This window comes from Astatotilapia calliptera, chromosome 9 (assembly GCF_900246225.1).
Source record: "Astatotilapia calliptera chromosome 9, fAstCal1.2, whole genome shotgun sequence".
Taxonomy (NCBI): domain Eukaryota; kingdom Metazoa; phylum Chordata; class Actinopteri; order Cichliformes; family Cichlidae; genus Astatotilapia; species Astatotilapia calliptera.
Window position 1 is genome coordinate 18,392,303 of NC_039310.1, and position 25,462 is coordinate 18,417,764.

Consider the following 25,462-nt stretch of genomic DNA (forward strand, 5'->3'; position numbering starts at 1 on the left):
CACCTGTATTGACATTGGCAGAACACTTTGTCTCAGGATTCAGGTCCAGCTAGGAATGAAAGCAAACCACCACAGCGCGCTCGCCGTGGGCAGCTAGACTCGCAAATACCTGAGAGGACTTTATCAACTGGGGTGGGGAGGGTTCGTGACGCTGCTACTTCATGAGAAAAGGGTTGCAAATGAATCCCATCAGTGATTACGACACATAGAGTTGTGTTGTAATCCAACAACTAAAAGAGATGATGTAAAAGAGTTGATGATACAGTCTTGATCCCTGGGGACAAAAGACAAGGTCAGCAAATGAAGTTAAATGTATTTAAGTGGGGCCTTTCTGCTGTTATAGAGTTTGTTTTATTTAACTGAGAGAAAGAAAACAAAATTCAGAGAAAACTATGGTCCTAAAAAGTAAACAAATGAAAGAAGGAAGGAAAGTAAGATGAAATTAAGAGGAAACTATCACCCCAAAAATAAACAAATGAAAGAAGGAAGGAAAGTACAAATGAAGTTTAGAGGAAACTATTGCACTGAAAAAGACTTGAGGGAAGAAGAAAGGAAAACAATATGGAAATTATAAGGAAACTACAGCCATGAAAATGTAATAATAAAAACACCTATTTCTTTTCAAAGAAATAGGTGTGTACATCCATTACACAAGATGGGCATGCAGTTTCTGGGGCTTTCAAACTCATCTCATTGCCCTAAATAAACATCAAGCCACTCAAGTTACTTTGTTAACCAACTTAGTTAACTAAACTGTTTTCACCATGTAATTTAAAAAAGAAAAGAAAGAAGAAAGAAAGAAGAGAAATCATTCCAGGACAGTAGTTGTGATTGCTTGGTTATGATAAGAGGTGGCGTTTCCTCTAAAGCCTACTTCACTTTTGCGTTCCATGTAAAAAGAAACTGAGTCAGAATTTCATGCAGCTTACTCAGTGTTTTCCTTTAACTGGAAATAAGCCACAGCGTATACAACATTTAGGCACCACCCACGTTACAATAGCAGGACTTTTATCTGCCTGGTGATCACACAGTTTGTGACTGCTCATCAGCTGCTAATATAGAGAGGAACCTGGGGATTCCTATAACTGCCTTTAGAGTGTATAATAGTGAGTATGTATTTAAAAAGGGTGATAAAAAGAAGAAGAAAAACGTATTTTATTCTGTTTATTTCATCAATCTATTACTACTACTCCCAGGCTATTATTATTATTATCATTATTATTATAATTAGTGACCAATTGAGTTTTCTCACGCAGGTAGTAAGGGCTCAAACCAAACACAGAAGGACGGGCAGGAAGCGGCGTGGGCAGCCTCCTTGTGTCACCGCCTGCGTCAGACTAGACGCCAGGAGGGAGTTTTCCACTGACGAAAAAGCCTGCGCTTCTCGGCAGTCTGCTACAGACAAGGGAAGCGCTTCAGCTGGTACGGACCCCGTGCGGCAGAGAGGCACAGACAATAGGAGAGAATAAAAAAAAGGCTGTGTGTACGCGGGGGATAAGCGCTACGTTTATTCGTGCCATTTGGATTACTTCCACCGTTAACACCCGTCGGCTGTTTTACCCAGCGTGACTATTCGGTGACTGATGGTGATCGGATACTTGAACTGGTGGTGAGTACAAACAGAATCGGGAGTTTCGCTGCTGGGTTATTGAACACCGTAATTTACGCGTTCAACCTCAGCGGAGGGAAGCAGGGGGGAAGCCAGATAGTTTGACTGTTTATTCTCGTGTGTCAGGAGTCGTTTAAATGCCCTGTGCGGTTTGTGTCTATGCGTGTCATCTCTGGTAGGGTTTTATTCGCTTGATTTCTTTTTGAACACTTTGCCTGACGCTTTATTGGAAATGGACGCGGCTGTGGTGGCCCCCGCTAGTTAAAGTTGAGTTTTAATGAATTGTTTTCTGGTGGCAGCACACGGGTGCTGGTATTCACGGTAACTGGAAAGAATTAAAGTCATTTAACTGATTTTCTTTTTAAACGCGAGATTCCACGACCCGCTTCATTCACTTGGTGATTGATTGATTTATTTGTTTTTAGATCGATCGCTGATTAATCAGCGTTTTACAAACTTCACGGCTCACGCCGGGAAAGCCGTGCTTCCCACCGCTGTGGGTTTTCGGCTGCGGATTCATTTAGGTGATCTGAACTGTTGATGAGGTCGGCTTTGTGTATTCAGCCCGTGCGGAGTTGTTCTTGTTCACCTCGGCGGCGCTGGTGCGCCTCTTGTAACTAGAGCGACTCCTGAAGGCACTACATCTGAGCACACAGCTGACAGGGCTGCTGTCATTAGAATTAGCATTAATCATGAGGCATGATCGGGTCAGCTGGGGGAGAGAGCCGGCTGGACTCGTACGACGTGCCTATTCGACCCGATATAATTATAGGTTTTTAATTTTGGGGGGGATTTTAGCGATTTGCCACATGCAGGTAACAGTTCAGTCTTTGAGCCAGGTGTGGACAAGGAATGCGGAGCTCCTTCATTGTTTGATCAGTTTTCCATCACGGCATGTGGACCTTTCTCTTCTTTCTTTTAAAATGCGTAAATGACTGAAGTTTCTAATTCATTTAAGTACTATAAAGAGAAAATGATGTCAATGTGGTTTATTTTTATTATTATTCTCATCCAAAGGTCTTGATTTATTAATGTTATTATTTTTTCCAGGTATAACACTGCCCTCTGGGGCTTTTATTTATTTATTTAATCTCTGGACAGTGTCTGTTTTCGATAAAGCGCCTGAGTCGATTTAATCGTCTCTAGCGCGACCTCACCCGGATCATTTTTGGAATCATGTTTTTTGGAATTAGGCTACAGAGAGCTGAATGATCCTTTGTTTACTGAGAAGGAATACAGCACTCGGTGCTGTGCATTTAATGTCCAAGGAGGTTTCAGATGTGTTAAATAAGTCATTGTCTCTGCTTATTTAACATCATTTTCCATTTATAGCACACATTTTGCACCCACGTCCCTCTTTAAAATAACAATTGACCTGTTTGCTGCCTCCTTATTAAAACTGCCAATGCACTCCCAAATCCTCTCAAATGATTTGAAGGAATTCGCAGCACAGCGAATAACATCCCCACATCCTAACTGCCTCATCTCCATCGTGTGATCCTGCATTCAGTTTGCCTTGTGGTGCCTGCAGCTGTCAGACACAGCACAGATAATCTGGATGGCCACTTCCTGTGCACTGCAGTGCATGTTTCACAACCTCAGGAAGCTCATGCACACTTTTAGTATCTGTCTCCCCAGCTGGGAGAGGCAGCAGCCGCATGCTGGGTTCAGACAAGGTTCTCTGTGCCTGCTTCATTTTGGTCACGCAGGATGGCCCCACGCTTTTGTGCCTGGAGACGAGGGTGGAGTGGGGTGTGTGTGTGTGTGTGTGTGTGTGGGGAGGGGGTAACACGGAGCCTGCTGACAGCCTCCAACACAGCAGCCGAGAGCTCCCATCTGCTTTGTCCTCTCTCAGCATTCCATACAGCAAGTGTCCCAGACTGGAGCATGACCCCTGAACCCGAAGCCACTCCCCCTCCCTCCACCCAAACACACACCCAAAAGCTGTGTGTTTTCTGCTTGTGAACTGCTATTCTAAAGAGGTTTTCTCAAAGTTTGCTGCTGTGCACTTGGCACAGTTTCTGTTATTTGCAAGCGTGTTACAGAAAAATCAAAGCTGCATGTCATTTTGTCTGCACAGTGAATGCCATTCGAGGTAAAGAGTGGAAAAAACAGTTTTAGCCTTCCCTTTAAAGCAGGAGTAAAGCAACCCAAACAGTGGGTAAATAGTCCTCTGCAAGCATCACCTGGACATTTAGGTTTGCTCTGCATAACAGATTAATGGCAGCCTGGGGCGTGTGAAGTCCACGTGCAAGCTAATACCCTGTCAGGTGTGGCTAGGAAAGGTGGCTGGCTCAAGTGTCTAGTGGGAGTAGGACTTTCCAGTGGTTAGCAGTAGAAAACACATCTGGGTTAGATAGAGCCTGTGTTCTTCTTCCACTATTACTGCGGGAGCAGTGCTGCCAGAATGGAATTCCTGTGGCTTGGAAACATGACATTATTTATTTGTTTTGTACAGTCCTCCCTCCTTCTTCCCACTACCTCTCCTTTTTGGAATCGCGCTGTGCACGGGTCAAGGCAGAGGAACAGAATGTTTCTGTGGCACAGTCACAGCAAGCTTTGCGGCTTCGGTGAGAACAACAGGCTTATAGGAGGAGAAAGCGGGAGCGCTCCCTGCATTGTTCCAGCAGGTGGAGCGCTTCTGACTAACAGCTGACTTCATAAGAAATGAGCCAGTGTTTCCCCCAGCTGTGCAGGAGCTGGAATCCAGCCCATCCGTCACCTTGACGGCTTTGATCAATTATCTCCCGTCCTCTCGGTGTCAGAACTGGAAGTGAGAGGTGCAATACCTTGAAAGCCTGCAGGGGCTGTCCTGCCCAGCCACGGTTCTACACACACGGGAAGGCTCCCAAGCTTATCATTATCACATTTTATGAGCACTCAGTCAGTCATTCAGACACTGCACAAGGCTGTCAGTGTGCCATGTAAATGCTCCCGGCTGGCTAAGATTAGTGCAACTTGTCGCTCCCACCCACACGGTTATCAGCTGCAAAAGGGCTGGACAGGCGGTGCGAGGGGGCAAAGTCAACTGTGACTTGTCCTGATGGCTGAGGGGCAGACGGGAGCAGTTCAAACAGGGTGAAAGTTGATATCTGTGCAAAACCAAAGATGTGTATAAGAAAGCTTTTATGATTTGGTTCTTTTTTTGTGATTCTGATTAAACTAAAGCTTTCCGATAAGTTAGTTTGATAAGATTTACCGTGGCATTTTGCCTTTTAAAAGTAATTCAAACTCTTTTACATCCTTCTCAAATAATTGAATACTCTTTCATAAAAGGGTTTGAGGGGCTGTCTGCAGATTTAAAATCAAAATGAATTGAAATTCTAAAGTCGTACAAACAGCCCCGTAGCTGGATGTATCAAGATAATCTTATTCAACTGACATAGTTATGCATCTGACTTGAGCTGTGTAGTGCTTCTGGTGACAAATCTCCTCGCCAGAGATTTATCTTTCCAAGTCTGTGACAACTGGCTGGGGAGCACCTCGGTGGATGCGTCCTTTATCTGCCTGCCTGTGTGCGGTTGATGGAATGACAGTGATGCATAATTTAGCGCACGCTGAAAACATGCTGCGCTCCTTCTCTGGCTCGGCTGTCCGATCACATCCATTCTCCATTTAGAGCAGACATCCACAGGCACCGCTTTCTTGACGAGCCAGCGCCGAATTCCTCTCTTTTTATCTTTGTCCCACCCTTTTGCAAATGAGTCACTACGCAATGTCTTTTCTTTTTTTTTTTTCCTTTCTTCTTTTCTTTTCTTTTTTTTTTCACCCCGGGTCCCTTGTTCCATCCGCTGTCTGTGCTCTCTTGGCCTTGTTCAGTGGGTGCAGCGGCTGAGCAGGCTGAGAAGCTCCAGATTGACTACAAGCCGTCCCCTTGCCAGGATTAACCTCTCGCCATTGTTTCTGCCCGTTGAACAGGATTAACAAATCAATGTGTCAGGTAGACTGCAGTCAAGAGACAATGACCCAGTTCTGACACCACTGCCCCCCCCCCCCCCCCCCCCCCACCACCTCTCTCTCTTTCTCTCTCTCTCTCCCTCTCCCGCACCCCCCCCCCCCCCCCCCCCCCTTCTGCCTCACTGCAGCTTTTAATTAAAAAGACTTTGCTTAGCTGGCGCTATGCACTCCCTGGAGGATGCTTCACAGCTTTGTTTTTTTTTGTGGGGTTTTCTTTTTCTGGGAACTGGAGCTGGGAATGGTGGCAGAATTGTAAGGTGAACCCTCGCGTGCTCTGCGTGCACAGAGACGTGAGCTTTGTGGTGTTTTTCAGAACACACATGTTGTCTGATAAGGGAACACACAAAGCAACAGATGCGGCACCCAGGTGTTTCTAAATGGTTTCAAGACAAATCCCATCATCATGTCATAATATTAGTTATACGTGTACAAGGCATTTTGAGATTATTTTTTTTGCACGAGTAAGCTGAAGGATAGGATGGGGGGGATTCAGTGCCCCCCTCCTTTTTTTTTTTTTTTTTTTTTTTTTCCTCCACTCTTATTGTCTGTGTAATGTGAAGGCTACAGTGTGGAAGGGAGCTTTTTTTTGTTTGTTGCAGCGACAGTGTGAGTTGGCTTGACCTATTGCAAGGTGATTCATTCATCAAGCGTGCACTGGGGACAACAATATCTGACCGCAGCAATAACAATAACCCCCTCCCTGTACATCTGCAAAGATGCACCCACTGCCTATACGAAGGTGTCAGCCTCTTGCCCTTGACTTTGCCTTTGTCCTTGTCATAAGGATTTTTTTTTTCATAACTGCTCTCTGTTGCATGCAGAAAATGGCTCTTTTCCTTGTACACCAGCTTCCAGATCTTCTTCTTTTTCTTCTGTTCTTTGAGTAATGACATCCCGATGAGACAAGCAAGACATGCAGATCGCAGATGGATTCAAAGTTCCTATAAAGTCACTGGAGCATTTCTGACAAATTGGCTGTGTGCTAAAGAGCAATGGTCACATTTTAAGCTGTTGGAAGGATGTTTGGGTGTTTTACGTGTGTGCAGTACTGTGTTTAGTAAGAGTATGTTTTTAAAAAATGACGAAAATCAAAGTGATTCAGCTGCAATGTTGAAAGATTTGTAAGCAGTTTGACGGTGAAACGAGGTAAAGCCTCCTTTTCCCATTCCACATCATCATCATCTGAGGGAGTGTCTGTGCTGGAGCACGGCCCGGTTGTGTCCTACCTCTCCCTTCACTTCCTTCCTCCCTCCCTCCACCCTCTCCCTCCCTCCCTGGTTAAGATAGCAGGGGCTCGTCCTCGCAGTGATGATAAACTGTGCCGTCTAGCAGCAAGCATCGCCTGCTAATCTTCCCAACTTCTCAAAAGTTGGGAAGATTAGATTGTTTGGTGTTTGCTAAGGTCACGAGACACATTTGTATCCCTTAACCATAAAACACAAAAGCAGCAACCTTGCTTTTCATCAAATCTGCTCATTTGTCATGTCAGCGGTTGCTCTTTTTGAAATTTTGCCTGGAAAAAGACGGGGATTTAGTCGAGCTTTGAAAGTGTTGCTGCCCGACAAAAATAAACATTAAACACATCGACAAATCTTATACTTGGAAAGGTGATATTGGGCAATATTTTTAAAGATTAGAGGGCAGACAGCACTCCCTCCCACTGAAAGCATTATTTTTTTACTTTTCTATCTTTTACTCAGCTCTGGATATGTGGACAACAAAACATTCTGCCTATGCGTAGCTGCGCATGTATTCAATGACTTCTATGTGGACACGTTACTTATGACCAGTGGCAAATTGCCCTTGCTTTCCTTCGGACTGCATATTTGATTGCAAGGGCTGCTTAAAGTGACTGATTAGAAAATAAAATGTCAGGTCACCTCTGTTTGGTCGTCTCTCTTAATTTATGCGTTTGCTGAGCCGATGAGATTTAGAAGAGGGTGAAGGGTTCGCTAATTGTTGACTTAGGCAAATGGAACTGATTGATTGCTTCCTGTGCCATTGTTCTCAACTGAGAGTAGCAGGAGACTGGTATGCATACATGACTCACTTGTACCATTGATTTTGTTTAAATAAAAGCCTGACAATGTACAGTTGATAATTTATTGGGTTAATAAAATAAAGATCCGGTGATGATTTATTAAAATAACTGTTAGTAATTTGCTAATTCGTCTCCTTCTCTCCTCCTTGCTGCAGATCTTTTGCGCTAACGCCATGAGTGGGCTTCTCAAGAGGAAGTTTGAGGAGGTGGATGAGGACCCATGCTACTCCTCACCGTCGCCCTCTTCCCTTTCCTCTGCCTGCTCAGGCTGGGACTCGGAGGCGGAGAGCTGCTTCTCGGACACCCTGGATTCCACCCCCAGCAACCCCAGCTCCCCGGCAACAAATTTCAACAGTGAGTATCTCTCTCCAGCGATAATAAATCACAGAAAGAGCTGATGGCACATGTTTTTATAATGCATTCTCTTGCCTTTAACATCCGCTGAGACTCTGATAACAAACTTAGATAAATGGGGGAGAGGTTAAGGAATTTAGGCAGCTGGAAGGCCATGAAACACTTCACAGAAATGATTTCAGACTTCTGCAATGAATACCTCTTTTGATTTCATGCCCTAAAGCTGCAAAATGGCTAATCACATTATGCACTGGCTGCTCACCTTGGCTGTATCGCCACCTTCTTCTCAAAGCCCCGCATGCAGGCACAGCCTCACCTTTTCTTGCATGATGTGGGTCGCGCGGCCTTGGGCCGTTTTGTGTCTCGACCTGGGTGCGTCTGCTGAGCTTTAGGGGACGGACCGGCTTGGAAAGGGATTGCAGTGTACGGGAGAAGGGCAAACAGTTGTGAGGTTTCCAGGATGGTGGGGCAGGCAGCCAGGAAGAGAAGCATGGCAGGTTGCCAAGGCTGGGAACACACAGAGCCTTGTCTGAAGCCCGGGCGTGCACCCAGCACAGGTGCTGAAAGTGAGTGGGTGAAGGGATACAAAAAAAAAAAAAAAGGGGGGGGGGGGGGTAGGACAATCAAGAAAAAAAGGCGTGCAGACACATCTGAAGGAGCAGATTGGCTGGATCATTATAATCCAGTGTTTACACAGAAATTGTGAAGTGACTGCTAGACACAGCAGAGAAGATGATGGATGTGAAGCTGTACCTTGGTAGTTTATTTTTATGTGTATTACCCCAAGCAGCAGATCAGACCACATAGTAGAACTATTGTGTGCCGCTTACCTCTATTAAGGTAAAAGGTTACTTTTCCAAGCTTCAGGTATCACACCAGCTTTCTGTGTCTTTTAAGGCCAGTTCAGGGCGAACTAGAAGTCTACAAGGATCTCCCCACCAAATAATAATTGTAATGTCCAACACATGTGGCTTGTAGATTCGAAAAGTTCTGGTGACTCAGGCAGAAGGGAAAAAGTTGCTTGTCTCTAAAAGAGTCTCTAAAGTTTTGTTGAATATTCCTGGGTGGAGGAAGTGGAATATATAATAAAACTTGAATAATTGGGCTTTTTTCCCACATATGGTTCTACTTTGGCTCCCATATGGTTTTATTGTATTTGTCTGGGTATAGAAAGATCGTGAGCACTTTTTAACAGCGAGAGAACCTTTGACCCGTTTCAGTTACTGGGCCATTTGTGGGGATTGTCAGCTAGCAGCGAGACCCGGGTGGGCAGGTTTTATTCTTGCCCTTAGGGCTACACTTCCACCCTTCACCCCCATCTGGAAGCCTCAAGCATTTACTCCCCACTTTTGTGATCCTGGCGGCTCTGTTTCCTCCACTTTCCTGGCCAACAAAGGGAAATTCCTGGGTTGGGTGTTTTGTTTTGTTTTTTTGTTTTTTTTGTCGCACAGTAGGGCAAGTTACAAAGCTAAATGGATTCTTGGGTTAGTGTAGGTTTCACTTTACAGGATGTAAGCGTGTTAGAGTCCTGTTAGCAGTGTCTTTTAATTGGGTACATGATAAGGCGGGAGCAATGAATCAGAGGGGTGTCCTTTTACAGTCTGTTCAGCAGCATTTATACACCTCTCAAGTACAAGTGCTGGGGAATTATGCCATCTAGTGGCACGAAAGTAAGAATCCCCCCTCTTTAGAGCATCCTCTCTTACTTGTGCATCATGTATTCTAATCCTGCCTCTTTTTTTTTTTTTTTTTTCCATCCATAGCAACGTCCATCCTTAAGAAATCCAAACGAGCGCGGCGGGGCAATGTGACGTTTGACCAGGTGACGGTGTTCTTCTTCCCTCGGTGCCAGGGCTTCACCAGTGTTCCCAGCCGAGGAGGATGCACTCTGGGCATGATGCAACGCCACAGTGCACTCCGCACATATTCGCTCGCAGAGTTTGCCGTGGAGCAGCGGCTCCTGCGTCGGGAAAAACTCCTCAACAGACTCAGGGAAGAGAAACTGGAAGCTCTCAAACTGAAGGTGTGCACCATAAAAGAAATGCAGTGGTTAAGGGATCTATGAAACTGTGCCTGTTCAACATGACAAATAAACTTTGTTCCTTTTGTTGTGTTCAGCTGACAAAAAATGGAACCCAGGAGAGCGAGGAGGCCGAAAAACTTACAGTGGATGACATCCCAGAGCAGGATATTGACATCAGTGGAGCCAACGTCGACGAGGGCTCTTTTCTCCAGCCTTACACGTCCAAGCGCCGCTATGCGCTGCTCAAAGCGGCTGGTGTGAAGAAGATCGACAAGGAGGAAAAGAGGCAGCTGCACGAGCTGAGGCTCTCCAGGGAGAACTGTGGTTGCGACTGTCAGGGGTTCTGCGAACCTGAGACTTGCAGCTGCAGCCTGGCTGGCATCAAATGTCAGGTAAGAGCCCCAACAATTTCATGCTATCAAGAGCACCCGGGCAAGACACAGCAACTTAGGAGTTTCTGTTGCATGATTTAAGAACTTTTCTTTACTTCTTGCAGATGGACCACTCCTCTTTTCCATGCGGATGTACCAAGGATGGATGCGGAAACATGGAGGGCCGCATTGAGTTCAACTCCACCAGGGTACAGACGCATTATATCCACACTATAATGAAGCTGGAGCTGGAGAAGAGGCTGGAGGAGCAGTCCAGCACAGAAGAGGATGAGGAGAACACAACCGGTGCCACCCCCTTACCAGCAGTGCCCTCCTTCCCCTTCAGCTCAGAGATGACAGCAGCTGGGGAGAACAGCTGCAGCAGCGATATGACAGACTTGTCGGACTCTCAGAGTGAGGACTCGGAGGCAGGCGAAGGTCCGTGTGAGCCCAGCGCCCAGCTGGATGTTGATGAGAAAGGCCTGAGCCGCATACTGTGTTTCAGTGACACAGAAAACTGTTCGAGAAGTAGCAAGGACAGCGGCGATAAGAGCGACAAAGACACTTGTTGCCCAGAGCAGCAGCAAGAGCAACAGCAGCCATCTACGGAGGCGTTTAGTAGCTTTAGTATGGTGGACTTTGCAGATGAGAATGACAATATAGACGCTGCACTGCTGGACTCTTCGGACGATCAAACAGACAATCGAGCAACAGCCATTTCAGAACTTTTGGATGAGAATGCCAACCAGGGAAACGCTCTCTTCCATAGCTGTAGTGTTCCACACACGCCCTCTCCCACAGTCGATCGCTCAGCTAGCTACGACATGGAGCTGAGCCTCTCGTCTGAGTCAGACCTGGAGTTTTTCGATGGCTTCCCCTGTTTGGGGCCCACCTCCCTCTACAACTCCCTCAAGGAGTACGAGCACATGGACAACTTTTTTCAGTTTCAGTTGCCTAGTTATCCCAGTTTCCCTGCAGCCAGTGACCCAGGGACCTGCCTCCTGGAGTCGCTGATTGGCCTTTCAGAGTCCGTCCCAGAACCCCCCGCCACTTTTACAGACAATCAGCTGTTGGAGGAAGCCATGAAATTGTCTGTGATGGAGTCTGTGAAAGTTTGACCCACGCAAGGTGAAAAATTTGTGGACAGTGCAAGAAAAACGCAGGTTTGAAAATGCACATAAGATGTCAAAGTGTTGGAGGAAGCTGTGATTGCGTTTGATTTTTTTTTTTTTTTTTTCCCTCTCGCCTAATAAACGTTCAAAATTCCAGACTTGCCTTCAAAATTGTAAGCAAAGCAGTTTGGAATGATTGCTGTGTGAGACGGCAGCTAGTGTTGAAAGAGATACTAAACGTATATCAATTTGATCAGGCATATTAAAAATAATAATAAAAAAGATGTGGTGGCTCTCAATTCCTAAGAAAGCTTGTTTAACCAAACCAAGATCACCAACCATACGCTAAATGGGAATGAACCCTCTGGGGCCAGGTTGGGAATCTCAACACAGCTGAATGTGCACCTCAGGGATTTTTTTCTAGCTTTTGGAGGCAATGTACCTTTGCTGTGATGGCCTTCATATGAAAACCAGAGTCAAATGGTAACCTGTTCGCGCCCTAGATTTTAGGCTAACACCCGGACGACTTGAGTAGAAGGGGTCCTCCTCGTGTTAAATCCTAAAGCTAGTGGACTCTTTCTCCTCAAGATCTCTCCCAAGGGTCTTTTATGGTACAAATAAAATCCCTCTAAAATCTCCTTGATCAGCACTTTATCTGTGAAAAAAAATAGTTATGTATGAATAGGCATTGTTTTGGTCGAACGGGATCGATTCAACAGTTAAACGCTAACATGACGGAGTTTCATATTTATGAGCAGGGTAACTAGATATAATGCTCATGCCATTTAAAAGCTGTAGCTGTATTGTCTTTTTACTTTTGTTTTAAATTATTTCCTTTTATGAATTCCTTTTATTTATTTCTGATGAAGCCTACTTTCACTCAAGCAGCACTGTGGTTTGATATTTCACCTGAAAGTGCAATCTTCCTTCCTGTTTTTTTTTTTTTTTTTTTTTTTTTTGTTTTCCTTGTCCATATCACATTTAGGCATTGTTATGGGAAATGGGATCACAAGTCCATCAGCAAGTATTTAATATCTATTCTCTTTTACAGTTTAACTATTTTCTTTTTTTTTTTCTTTTTTTTTTGGATAACTTATTATGTCATTATTTCACTAGTTATTTAATTTAAGACGCCTGGCAATAAAATGGGGTGTTGTAAAGTTTACTGGATGTGCCTGCTTATCGGGGGGAGCCATGCATGCTAATAGAGTGTGCACAGCGCTTCCATTTAAGCTTTGGGACTGAAAACTGTGGAATCTCCCTAATCACTGAAACTAAATTATGGTTCTGTTGTATTGCTGCCTATAATGTAAACATAGAAAATTACACTAATATTTTCTAACTAATTTATGTAGAATGACAAAAGAATTCTAATCACTGACAAATTGAATATTTTATTAAGCAAAAGCGAGTAATTTTCAATCTGGGTCGACCTTTGTAATATATGAATTATAGAGAAATGTATACTTATGAAGGTTATTGCTCTCCAGCATTCTGAAGTATTTTTCATAGGCAGCCTTATGGTTCGATATCTTAGAGACATGCCACTAAAACTAAGTAAATTGCGAAGATCAATTTGATTGTACTCTGAATTTCTTTGGAAGTCTGTGACTTGGCTTACGATATGTTATGACTTACACATGTAAAGGGTTTTTGTGCATAAAAACTGCATATATTATACAATTTTTATCGCACGCGCAAACCCTGAAAATTGAAGAGTTGCCTCATTAATTATTGAACGAGACCTTTCAAAGGTGATTGTGCTGTCACCTGTGTGAAGAGCCGAGGGACACTAGAGAGTCAATGTACATATCTCACCCTTTCTACAGCTGTTTCAACAGCCTTTCTGGACCCTTTAGAAATTATGCATGCAGGTCCTGTTTGTTAAAACTTGTTCTGATTAATTGTATACTTTGAAAAAGTGCCGAGTGCACATTTTGGAACTGTATTATTCGCTTTTTTGCCTTTTTTGATTACTTTGAAGTCCATCCAATATATGTTCTTATGCCATGAAGAGGGCACTCTTTTTTTTTTTTTTTGCAAGCAGGCATTTGATTCTCTTGTATAAAACATCAAATCTCATGAAGAAATGGCAACAGTGAGTGTTCAATGTAATGTATTACAGTACAATTTATATTGTTTTCAAAGAAATTGTCTTACTTTTTTTGCCTTTTGTGTTGTACATATTTCTGCTTGAATGGTCCTGCAGAGCAAACAAAGCTGCTTTAATTTTTTAATTTTTTTTTACATACTCACACATTAACCTGCTGTTCAGAAACAGTGTCTTTCATCTACGCCATTTTGACAGCCTGTCCCTCCAAATAATAATAATAATAATAAAAAAAATGTTTTCTAAATCTTTGACTGTTTTTTGTCTTTGTAAAATGCTGAAAAGTAAACTTTTTGCATTGTTGGGGGAAAAAGCATGGACAAAAACTCCTAGGGGTATTATTTCTAGCTTTCTTTGGTGGGAGGGGGTATACTTGATATATTAATAATATATTTTAGCGAATAAGCCAAAAATATGTGTTATAATTGGTTTAACCCTTTCTAGACCAGCAAATAATTGCAAGAAGTGTAGCGGTTTGCACATCTGTTTGCCAAGCAAAGGGTTTCTGGTTCAATTCCAGCCAGAGACACAAACCCTTCCTGGGGTCAGGGTTTGCATTAAACATGTGAAGCTAAAAGTAGCAAAAGTAAAATAAGCACACTAATGTACTTTCAAATTATGTGTAGCTCAGGTAATCTACAGTACACTGCTACTTTACACCAGTGGTGGTGAAACCTCTAGCAAAGGAAAAAAACTAATTGTGCTCTCCATACTGCAGTTTTTACCACTCATTACAATAAAAACACAGGATCCAAGTTAATCTAGTTGTTCATTAGAAAAGAACAACGATTACATTACAATTGACAATTTGTTACTAGATCTGTCAAACAGGACGTATTTGGTGTTTTACACAAATGTGTAAACCCTGGGACGACCGTAACGTTTAGTAAAATGCTTCTGTGCGAAAGTTCAGGGGACAGACGCCATCTTTACTTTTAAGATTAGACTTAAAGCTAAATCTGAAAGGACTGTGATCCTGAAGTATCCCTTGGTTATGCTGAAGCAAGCTCAAACTGCTGGGGGACTTCCCACAGGTGCTTATATGCCACGGCTGCATGCCTTTACATTGTGTCATCTCTCTCCCATAGTTTGTGTTTTTTCCTGTCTTCCTCTTTCCCAATACAGCTGCTCTTCCCTGAGCCTGGTTGTGCTGGAGATTTTTGTCCTCTTAAAAGGGAGTTTTTCCTTCCTGGCGTCATGTAGTGCTTGTTCATAGAGAATCATATGACAATTGGGGTTTTCGGGTCTTTACGTTAGAGTAAAAAGAACCTTGAGGCCTTGTTATGTTGCCAAATGAATAAACTTGAACTGAATGAAAAATTCAGAGGGATCTAATTGCTTACTAAACTTTTTTTTTATATTAGTTTAGCTTCTATTTGGGAAACCATTAAGACCATTTTCTTCTACTGTATTAAAGAAAATTGACATTTCTCCTTAAATCTATTGAAACAACATTCCTGTTAGGTTCTAATGTAAACCACTGGAATGTATCTGTGGTTTTTGGTCTCCATGGTGTGGAGAAAAACACTTTATATGATGTCATGCAGAAGTCTCCTGACTACTACCACAAACATATGGCCAGAAATTCCAGACAAGAAGGAAATGTTGAGCCTATGACTACATATAGCATTTGGCCACAATTAAAAAGAGAGGGAAAAAAAGGTTTTCTGCTTGTTGGGACAGGGTGTTCAGGTACACCATGCAAGAATATTCCAGTTGTCCTTGTAATTCACTGCTACTTAAGCCTGTTTTTTTTAAAAAGAGGTTCTCAGTTTGAAACATCCTTAGAAATTTTCCATCAACTAAAACTGTGGTTCGGGAGGTCAGGAGGTCACAACCGTAGCCGCTGTGTTGGTATTCAAACAAAAACTGTGGCACATGTATGGACTGGTCGCAAAAGGAGTACACCAACAGCAAATGCATTCAGTAGAAAATGTGTTTCTGAAATTGTGGGAAAGTACCGGAATGCCATTAAAAGGATCTGATTCTGAGAGAAAAGCAGGACGTTGTTTGGTCAGAACATGAGGTGGTTTTGCCACCCTTTGGCAAATTCAAGAACTACAGGCAAATATCTGCTGCGCAGAACATGAATGAGATGCACATCAATTTTATTTTGCAGGTTGCATTTGAGAATTGTAAGGAATGCGGTGCCATTTAAGCAAGACCCATAACCTGAAAAAATAAATAGATAAAATAATGAGTCACGCTTTATAAGATTATAGTCGCCAAACAAAAGCACAGAGGCATCAAGAGACTCACTGAAAACATCCAGTCTTCAAAGGAAGAGACTCTGGTGAAGACCGTGGGTTTGAACACTTGGTTGCACATACCAGATGGGCCGTAACTGACAACACCGTGGACTCTCCAGGCTCCATCAGTAAAGCAGTTCAGAGGACCTCCAGAGTCGCCCTGGGACAGATAACAATAAGAACATAGCGTGCAATGACTGTGAGAATGTCTTAACACAGTATTGTTGTTAACAATATGATAGTTGCAGCATGAGGCGAAACCTCCTCTACCTGGCAGCCTGCTATGATCCCATCCCCTCCGGCACACACCATGGTTTCTAGAGCAATGCTGCCCCACCACTCGGGCTGGGAGCAGACCGAGTGCTCCACCACATTGATGGGAGCCACCTGTAGGATGGCAGGGCTACCTCCATCTGATTCAGTGGAGAAAGAATGCAGGAACCTTTTTATTACATCCACATATAGGGTGTGTATATGTGTACATTTAGCACCCAGGTGTACTCACAGTCTACTAATCCCCAGCCGGTGATGTAACAGGTGAAGCCATGAGGCAGTGTCTGGTCCGGGTAGGGGAGATTAGCTATAGCCACGTAACCACTGTCATAGATGGGACCAGCGAGTCTCAAGAGAGCAATGTCATTTCTAAGAAAAAATAACCAAAGATAGAGTTGTATAATTTTAATAGTTGCTTGTTTGCTGAGATTAACATTTCATATTTAAATGAGGCTTAATTGAGAGAGGTGATCTGACATGCTGCCACTTACCCATAACGAAGATCACCATTCCAGCCAGGGTGGACTGTAATTTTTTCCACATGGATGAACTGCTCACTGCCTTCTAACTTATACAGGTCATACTCACCCACCACTACACGGTACTGACTAGCATCTGGGCTGAGAAGGACATGGAAAAAACATAAGTACAGTGCTTACTTACACTCTTTTGTTCAGCCCAGGAGACACCAAGATCGACTTTAAAATATTACAAAATGCACAAAGGAAATGGTGTCATTAAGAATAATCATGGTCAGAGCCCAAACCTGAGGATGCAGTGAGCTGCAGTCATGATGTGGAAGCTATCAACAACAGATCCTCCGCACATGTGGTAGAATGAGCCATCATAGAATTGATCATACTGCACAGAAACCTGTGAAATATTAAAGATATATGAAAATATGGTGGAGATGGAGTTTTTTTTCTAAATCTAGCATTTTAAAACTACAGTACAAAACCTATTTGCATCAAAAGATAGAAAAATAAAAATATCATTAGTGTTCAGAGGATTTACCTGCCATTTCCATGTGTTTGGTTGAGCATTACTGCCGCCTATCACCCTCTCATTGTCAACTTTGTAGTTGAGAGGTTCTTTGGCACAAATCAGCCCTTCAGCACACACATGGACAGATGTGGTAATATAGTTTTAACGTTCAGAAAATATAGGCACAGAAAATTATTTAAGTCAGGTGGGCTTACCAATACAGGACAGAAGAAGCACAAGCCGCATCATGTTGGAGCACTGATGACAAGCTGCAGTTTGCTTTTATACCCATTTGAGATTGGGAAACCGGGCAGATGTTAAGTTACCAGCCAGTATCAATAGTCCATGTGGATCAATTCACATTAAATGTACTGCTATGAAAAGCTGAAAGTTTGAGAAGTGTGAGACTTTGTGTGGCAATCCACCACTGTGTGAAACTCTTACAAATACAGACTTATGTACATTTGCATTTCATTCAACTCAGAAAACTTTAAGGACAAGAGAACTTTATTAATTAATTAATTAATTTATTTATTTTATCATGGTGGGAAAAGAACAGGTGCTGTCTAGTGATGGCAGAGTCGACCAAACCATCTGTGAAAGGTGTGCATTCAAGACAAATATTACAGCAGATAAAAGTCTGAAATGATCGACGGCCAAGGTAAAGAAGAAAATGTTCCGCTGCCTTCTGTCTGTACACTGTACACTCAACACAAAACAGACAAAAGCAGAATATTCAATGAAAAGTTAAATCATAATTCAATAAAAATACACACGTGTATTCATTATAATAAAAAATGTACAGTATAACTACCGTATACAAAAGTGTATACATGAGTTCTTTTTCTTCTGCTTATCTAATTCTCGGTCATAGGGGAATTAGAGCCTATCCCACTTGTTATGGAGCAAAAGGCACAGTACACCCTAAATGGATCAGTCTATCACAGAGATACAGACGTCCATTAACAGTCACATTCACATCTATGGATCTAACACATTCACACATGTATTTGGACTATGAAGCCAGAGTGCCCACAAGCATGCAACCTCACATGACCTTCTTGCTGTGAGATAACAATGTTGACCATCACGATGTTTTTATTTAAAGATAGAATAGATATATAAATGGCTTCTCCATCTTCAAAGGAAAGACGCCATACAAAGTTAATTGCATCGTTCATGAGGTTCACTGTAAAAATGTTTTTTTCTTTGTTTTAGACTTAAATAAAATACTCTCTCTCTCTCTCTCTCTCTCTCTCTCTCTCTCTCTCTCTCACACACACACACACACACACACACACACACACACGTGTGTGTGTGTGTGTGTGTGTGTGTGTATTGAAGCTCCCAGGACCCGAACTTGAAGGACAGACGAGGGGCGAGAGGAATATGAATAAGAATAGTATTTCGTTTTCATAAATGTTGTCATCTTTAATTACTTTTCCCACAGACATGCGCAGTAAGGCAACAAACTGTCAAATCTATGTAATATTTATTTATTTATATATTCGGTAATTTATTGTTTTGTTTTTTTATTGCCTAAAATATCTAAATACTTAACAGGAAGTGGCATTTTTTTTATGAATGAGCATGGCGTTATGTTTTGCTAAGCAACCGCGTAGAACACCCTGTAAAGGACGGCTAATCGAACTCAGCTTGTTTGCTGCTGATATGAAAATCGGGAAGAAGAAACTCGATTTTTCTGTCATCATTATTTATAAGCTTTGTCTGGCTCTCCAGCGCCTGCTGTCAACCTATCTCAGCTGCTGGCTAGCTAGCTTGTATGCGGAGTGTATGTACCAGTAATGACTCCTGAAATAAGTCTGCTTTAGTGACATTTAGTCAGAACTAGTAAAACGTAACTGCTGAAGGCAATGGGGTTACCGCAGAGCTCGTTACTGTCGGACGGAGGAGCTAATTGTGGATATCATGTCCACGGGGTACGTTAGAAAGTAGTGCAAGGTTACACGTCACGCGGTTTGTTAGTCCCTATAGCTCACTTTTCATACATTTTTTGCTTAGTGACTTGTTAACTGTGCTTTGAACCATAATTGCTGCTTTATCTATCTACGCAGAGCCTGACTGTAATTGACAGGTTATCGTGTAACTGTAGTTACTCGTGAGCTCAGCTTGAATGGTGTCCGCCCATGATGATGTTGAAGATGAGGTGGCATTTGGCACACTTCCAACCCCCGTGCCTTTGTTGGGAAATGGAATAGTTTAACAGTCACTATAGAAACTTTCTTTAGTTATGGCACGTTTCAAAGTTGCATATAACATATTAACCGCGCGAGAAAGCGGGTACCTCGTCTCATTGAGAAGTCCCAAATTTTGGACACTGCAATATCTTAGGTTGACACAGGGGGGGCGATAATATCACTGTGCTGTTTGTCAGTCAAACCAAATGTCAAGTTTTCTGTTCTGTGTTTTAAATTATTATTAATATTTTTAATTATTTAAGTAATTTTATTTTATTCTCAGGTTCAAGAGGACTCTCCTGCTCTGAAGGCTGGTCTGGAGCCTTTCTTTGACTTCATTCTCTCTATAGGAAACGCCCGACTTGTGAGTAGGCTCCTGTGTCACTACACTCCTGGTTAAAATGAGTAACTAGGTGTCAAATATTGACTTCTTCTATCTTTATGACATTTCAGGTATGAATTGTAATTGAAAATGACGAGTTGAGGACAAAATGAAAATGCCAAAAAAGCCCTGCAACGTAGCTGTGAATGTGGCATATATTCAATTGTATTTGAAAGTATGCTAAAAACTAAAACATTTTTAAATTCTAAACTTATTTTAAAAGGCGTTATGAAGCTGAATAACATATTTATAGATCTCAATCAACTTAATAGGACAAAAGCAAGTTGTAGTCTGTTTTGAAACCATCTTCAAGACCCATTTTTCTGTATATAAAGCAAAGTACTCGGCAGGTAGGACACAGCAGGCAAACACCGATTTCCATAATTTTGAGGTACTGCCTTTATGAGATAATCCAGTGTTTTTCAGTGCTTTATTAATAACCTCATTTGGAAGAGTGGCAGTAATTACATTTCATGTTCTTTTTCATGAAAGAAAACGCATCTGCACAGTTGCAGCTGGAGTAGCCCTTTTTCCTTTTGTTTCTCCAGAATAAGGAAAACGACCTGCTGAAGGATCTTCTGAAGGCAAATGTGGAAAAAGCAGTCAAACTTGAAGTGTATAACTCCAAAACCCAGCGTGTGAGGGAGCTGGAGGTGACACCCAGTAACATGTGGGGCGGTCAGGGTTTGCTGGGGGCTAGTGTCCGCTTCTGCAGCTTTGAAGGAGCCAATGAGAATGTGTGGCATGTCTTGGTAAGTTAAATCTACCTGTCTTCGCTCAGGTTTCACCCTTTGCTGGTTACTGTAGGTTAAAGGCCTTTGCACACCGAATGTATGCGGAAAAATGGCTAAAATTCTGATTTTAGCCATTTTTTCTAAAAAAAAAAGCCTGTTTTGGATCCAAACCTGCCGTATAACAGATAAACACAACAAAAGTCTTGCTTTGTGTGAAAAAATGAAGTTGAAAGAAATGATGAGATGATTCTGATGTTTCTAAACAAGAAAAAGAAGAAAGTGAGAATCCGGGTTCATCCAATTCTCAGGCGAGGACAGCAGCAGGGAAAATTTCTTGGTTTGATCCAGGAGTTGAAGCTGTATCTCGACTGCTTTCTCTTTTTGGCAAAATTGCAACCACATCTGAGGACGTACAGAAATAATTTTAGAGAGCTGATTTAGCCGGAGCAGTGTCTGGCTGTCTGTCTGAGGTAAAATAGTATTATTTTTACTATTTCCATATCATTGCACATTCAGTACTGGTGCATACGCTGAGCAATGAGCACACTTGTTGCCAAATGTAGTGGTCTGATTGGTCAGATCTGTTTATTCCTATGTGGAAAAATATGAAAAATCGAGCTTGATCCGAACTATAAAAAAAATAAATCCTGCAAATTTGAATTGAACAGTTGCCTTAAGAATAAGTGAGTCTGAAAAATCATTGCATTCTGTGTTCAAAGGCCTTAAAATTGCAAATGTTAATAATTTTGGTAGATTTTAGAATTTTTAAAAAAACTTTTAGGAAGTGGAACCAAATTCTCCCGCCGCTCTCGCAGGCCTGGATGCATACAATGACTTCATAGTTGGAGCTGACCAAGTGTTACAAGATGTAAGATTTCTTGTCTTTTGACTTTTATTCCAAATAAGAAATAATTGTTTTAACTAGCAGACATTATTAAAAGAAATAACAAAAACGTTATTTTTGTGTGAAACGTCTGCAGTCCGAGGATTTCTTTTCTTTGATTGAAGCCAACGAGGGGAAACCTTTGAAGCTTTTGGTGTACAACACTAAGACGGATCAGTGCCGAGAGGTAGTGGTGACTCCTAACGGAGCGTGGGGAGGCGAGGGAAGGTTGGCATTGATTTTTTTTTTATCTTTATTTAAATCAAAGCATGTAGATAAATATTGCCATGTCAACACCCGTGGGTTTTTTTCCCTATTTTTTTAGCTTAGGCTGTGGGATCGGCTATGGATACTTGCACAGAATTCCAACTCGTCCAGTTCAGCCTAACGCCCAGAATAAAAATGTTCTTCAACCAGTGCTCACTGGCAGCAGTGAAGAGGTAGCTGCAACTGAGCACACTGAGGTGAAGGTTGTTGTATCTTATTCTTGCTTATTTATTAAGCTGTGCAGGATGTAATGGCATCTATTGGTAGCAAGGGATCATGTTGAGAAGTACAAAAAGAATAATCTTTTTTATGGCTTAAAATGAGACCTACATATCTACTACAGGAGGGATCCACCTTCTACACTAGCTCAGTTTTTTTTCAGTCGGGGGTGACGACCTAGTATTCACTTACATTTTTAGAAGCGGAAGGTGAGGCCAGGTGTATTGACTTTGTTGTAATCTGCAACCTCACCACTAGATGCCACTGTATCCCACAAACTGCTCCTTTAACTGAAACTTGCTAGAGGTATTTGTGACCTCCAGTTTTCTCTCCTTAGGTGCCTTCTACCGATGAATGTAGCCCATCTACCGAAGCAGCACTGAATCAAAATGAGAAAAGCATGCAAGATCAGTCTTTAATTTCACCCACTCAGCAGCCACCAGACCGAGGTAACAGGATCACTTCAGGACATTTTCATCCATTTGACACATTATGCATTTTCACACGGAATAATGGGCATTTGCTTTGTACTTATTTCAGATGCTTTCACCATACTCGATGCACCGACTTCAGATTTATCAGCCACTGTTTCCACTAACGAGGAAGGCAGCAGCTCCATGTTTGCTAATTATGGAGATGACTCAGGTGATCAGAGTAGCTTGGGTAAGTACTTCATACGTGATTAAATTGTGTGGCTAAATAGAGCAATTACGTGTTTATGATGGCATCCCGATTGAGAAGAAAAATAAGCACGATTAAAACCAGCTATTGTTGATACGCCTCTCAGTTAAGGAGTCATTTAATGCAGTGGTTTTGTATTAGTCTATTTTACTGCAGAATAAAACTACTCCAGCCAAATGTGTTAAGTGTTTTTTCACAGATATACGTTTTACAGCAGGTAAAGTGGTCTATACTGAACACTTCATTAGGTAATGGATTGGACCCCATTTTACCTTGAGAACATTTTTAATTCTTCATGGCAGAGATTCAACAAGGAGATGGAAACATTTGTCAGAGGTTTTGGTCCATATTGAGATGACAGCGTCACACAGTTGTTGCAGAGTTGTGAAGTCCCTTCGACTAAGATCTGGTGACTGGGGAGGCCATTTCAGTAAAATAAACTTATTGTCATGTTCAAGAAGGGAGTTTAAGATGACTGGAATGGCGCGTTATTGTCTCAGAAGCAGCCATCAGAAGGCGGGGTACTGTACTGATACTAACGAGCCCAAAGCGTGCCAAGAAATTTCCCCCACCGTCACAACACCACCACCACCAGCAGCATGAACAAGGCAAAATGGATCCAAGCTTTCATGTTGTTTGCCCCAGATTCTGACCCAACCAGCCGAATGTCACAGCAGAAGTGGAAACTCATCAGACCAGACAATATTTTTCAAAACCTCTATTGTACAGTTTTGATGAGCCTGTGTGAATTGTAGGTTCAGTTTCCCATTCTTAGCTGACAAGAGTGGCCTTCGAAGTTTGACACGTTGTACGTTCACAGATGCTCTTCTGCCTACGATGGTTGTAAAAAGTTGTTATTTGAGTTGCTGTTGCCTTCCTGTCACCATGAAGCACTTTAAATATTCTCATCTGGCATCAACAAGGCATTTTCAGCCAGAGAAGTGATGCTCACTGGGTATTTTCCCTTTTACAGAGAGTCATTTAAATCACCTTTCTTCTTCATTCTGATGCAGAGCTTGAACTTGAGCATATTGACCATGTCTATGGGTCTACATGCACTGATTTCCATGTGCCATGTGATATCAGTTATCAAGAACTCAGTTAGCATTTTAAACAGTAGGTGCAGGTCAGTCCTTTCCATCAGTGGTCACGGTCTGAAATGCAGCAGTCTGAGCTTTGGTTATGTAATCTATTGAAGTACAAAAGTCATAAAAGGATGCTCAGGAGATTTGATCTTAATTATTGTTAAATATCTCCTTACAGACCAAGGAAGTTGAGCAATTTCCCATGGTTTCACCATCCATAACCTTAACAATATTGTATTATTCTTTCTTTTTTTTTATTATTAGATTATTCATCTTTTGACCAAAGACCTTCATTTCCAGAGAAGCAAGGAGAACCAGACATCCAGGAACCTGAGCAGAAGCTCGGTATAGACCTGACTGCCAGCACTTCTCCTATCAGAGAGACTGCTGAAGACATGGCTGGCCTCAAAATTACCACCGAAAACCCGAGTATCACAACAATCCCCAAGGTACCAGATGCTAACTCTGAGCCCTTAAGCTCAGTTGAGGTTGTGAGCGAAGAGGTGTTTGAGCCTGCTGGGCCAGGCAGTTAGCTGACTTTCATAAAGAATATTCAAGAGCACACCATGTTACAGAAAAGCTGCCGTTAATGATTGTAAGCTGTTATCACTGGGGCTGTTTTTTTTTTGTTTGTTTTTGTAAAAGAATTGCATTTGCATACCAGTGCCACTGCTGCATGCTAAATTGCACATTTATGTTGACTTGAAATTCTAGGAATGCATACAGTTAATACACATGAATGTATTCTGTAGTTTAGGCGTACTGTATGTTTCAACATCAAACAAGATGAAGCCTTAGTTAAGATGTCATGCTGCTTAAAACCATCCTGGTGTGCACATTAAAAGCCCAAGGTAAAAAAAATAATAATTACCCTTACCTTGTTGCTCTTACAATAACCACTGTAACACAGTACACACACTGTAGATTAATGATGTTTGACTTAAGTGTCACACCTGGACTTCTTTTCCCTTTTTTAAAAAAGAGGTTTTAATTAAAGTTTGTTTTTACTTTCTCGTGGTTACTCATACAGAAGGATTTAATCGCAGGCGTTTCCTATTTAAGCCTTTTTGCCTTTAATCTTGGTCAAAATCTTCTGTCTAATGTGAATGAGTGGGCCGTGTGTGACGCAGCTCTCTGATTGTTTTCCGTTTCTTCTCTTTTAATCGATTTTAGTTAGATCATGTCTCTGATTTGTATGGAAGAATTGAAAATATACAGCTATTTATAAATATATGTTCAAGATGAACCTCCATGAGTCTGTTTTGGTTTCTGTTCTTTCTTTTTTTGGGCGGGGAGGTCCATGCTGTTGTTAAATCAAAATGTCATTAGACATATTTCCTGTGTCTAATATGAGTCATGTCCACCCAGCGGAGTTCATATTTTGAGGCAGCAGATGTCAGCAAACACCTCACGATACTTCTCCACTGAGCTGGCGCCAGTTTATCTCCCCTTGCAGCTCCTAAAATTCTGTCCAATCAGATTGCACATTTTCATATATTCAATGAGTCATAAGATGTTTCTGAACTTTTATTTTAATAAATCACATCTCATTCTTAAAATTATGCAGGAATTATTTATATTTGTTGTTTGATCCGGCTGCTTTCCTCTTCCTATTGACTTTGGATAATCCAGTCTTGCCATGAACAAATACTTGGTCAGTTTCAGGAACCTATTTAGCTGGAAAAGAAATAGTTTGAGGTTTCAGATATTAAACAATAGAAATTTACTGATGGGAACTTGAATGGTTATGTAGTCCATTATTTACATTTCTTTAAACTGATCCTATATCCAGCAATCCGTGTGTGATCATACGTGGGCTCCAGAAGCTATTGATCAGAAAACAAAGCACAATTTATTTTCATCACTTTTTATTGCTAGATCAGGACAACCAAATATTCTTTGGAAGTATGCCAAAAGAAAAAATGTAAAT

General features: G+C 41.9%; 3 protein-coding genes across 6 annotated transcripts; 2 read left to right on the forward strand and 1 right to left on the reverse strand.

Moving 5' to 3' along the window:
* Positions 1-1,025: 1,025 nt before the first annotated feature.
* On the forward strand, positions 1,026-13,824 carry csrnp1b (cysteine-serine-rich nuclear protein 1b). 2 transcript variants are annotated; one of them, XM_026179646.1, is made up of 6 exons: positions 1,026-1,106; positions 1,257-1,609; positions 7,763-7,961; positions 9,725-9,984; positions 10,080-10,376; positions 10,481-13,824. In XM_026179646.1, the coding sequence occupies exons 3-6, from the start codon at positions 7,781-7,783 to the stop codon at positions 11,471-11,473; spliced, it is 1,731 nt and encodes a 576-aa protein (XP_026035431.1). In that variant the 5' UTR covers positions 1,026-1,106; positions 1,257-1,609; positions 7,763-7,780; the 3' UTR covers positions 11,474-13,824. The 2 variants fall into 2 exon arrangements, with proteins under 2 accessions (XP_026035431.1, XP_026035432.1); XM_026179647.1 differs by lacking the exons at positions 1,026-1,106; positions 1,257-1,609 and adding an exon at positions 2,385-2,501.
* Positions 13,825-15,668: 1,844 nt separating this feature from the next.
* LOC113029230 (elastase-1-like) lies at positions 15,669-17,332 on the reverse strand. Its single transcript, XM_026179996.1, has 8 exons — positions 17,299-17,332; positions 17,114-17,208; positions 16,866-16,972; positions 16,591-16,719; positions 16,332-16,468; positions 16,097-16,239; positions 15,837-15,986; positions 15,669-15,749 (listed from the first exon to the last, which is right to left on the reverse strand). Exons 1-8 carry the CDS (start codon positions 17,330-17,332, stop codon positions 15,732-15,734), a joined length of 813 nt encoding a protein of 270 aa, XP_026035781.1. The 3' UTR covers positions 15,669-15,731.
* A 1,405-nt stretch (positions 17,333-18,737) lies between these two features.
* LOC113029807 (Golgi reassembly-stacking protein 1-like) lies at positions 18,738-24,782 on the forward strand. 3 transcript variants are annotated; one of them, XM_026180820.1, is made up of 9 exons: positions 18,738-19,023; positions 19,565-19,645; positions 20,212-20,415; positions 21,179-21,265; positions 21,378-21,508; positions 21,606-21,750; positions 22,104-22,215; positions 22,307-22,429; positions 23,797-24,782. In XM_026180820.1, exons 1-9 carry the CDS (start codon positions 18,958-18,960, stop codon positions 24,063-24,065), a joined length of 1,218 nt encoding a protein of 405 aa, XP_026036605.1. In that variant the 5' UTR covers positions 18,738-18,957; the 3' UTR covers positions 24,066-24,782. The 3 variants fall into 3 exon arrangements, with proteins under 3 accessions (XP_026036605.1, XP_026036606.1, XP_026036607.1); XM_026180821.1 differs by having other exon boundaries at positions 21,606-21,744; XM_026180822.1 differs by having other exon boundaries at positions 21,606-21,720.
* The last annotated feature ends 680 nt before the right edge of the window (positions 24,783-25,462 follow it).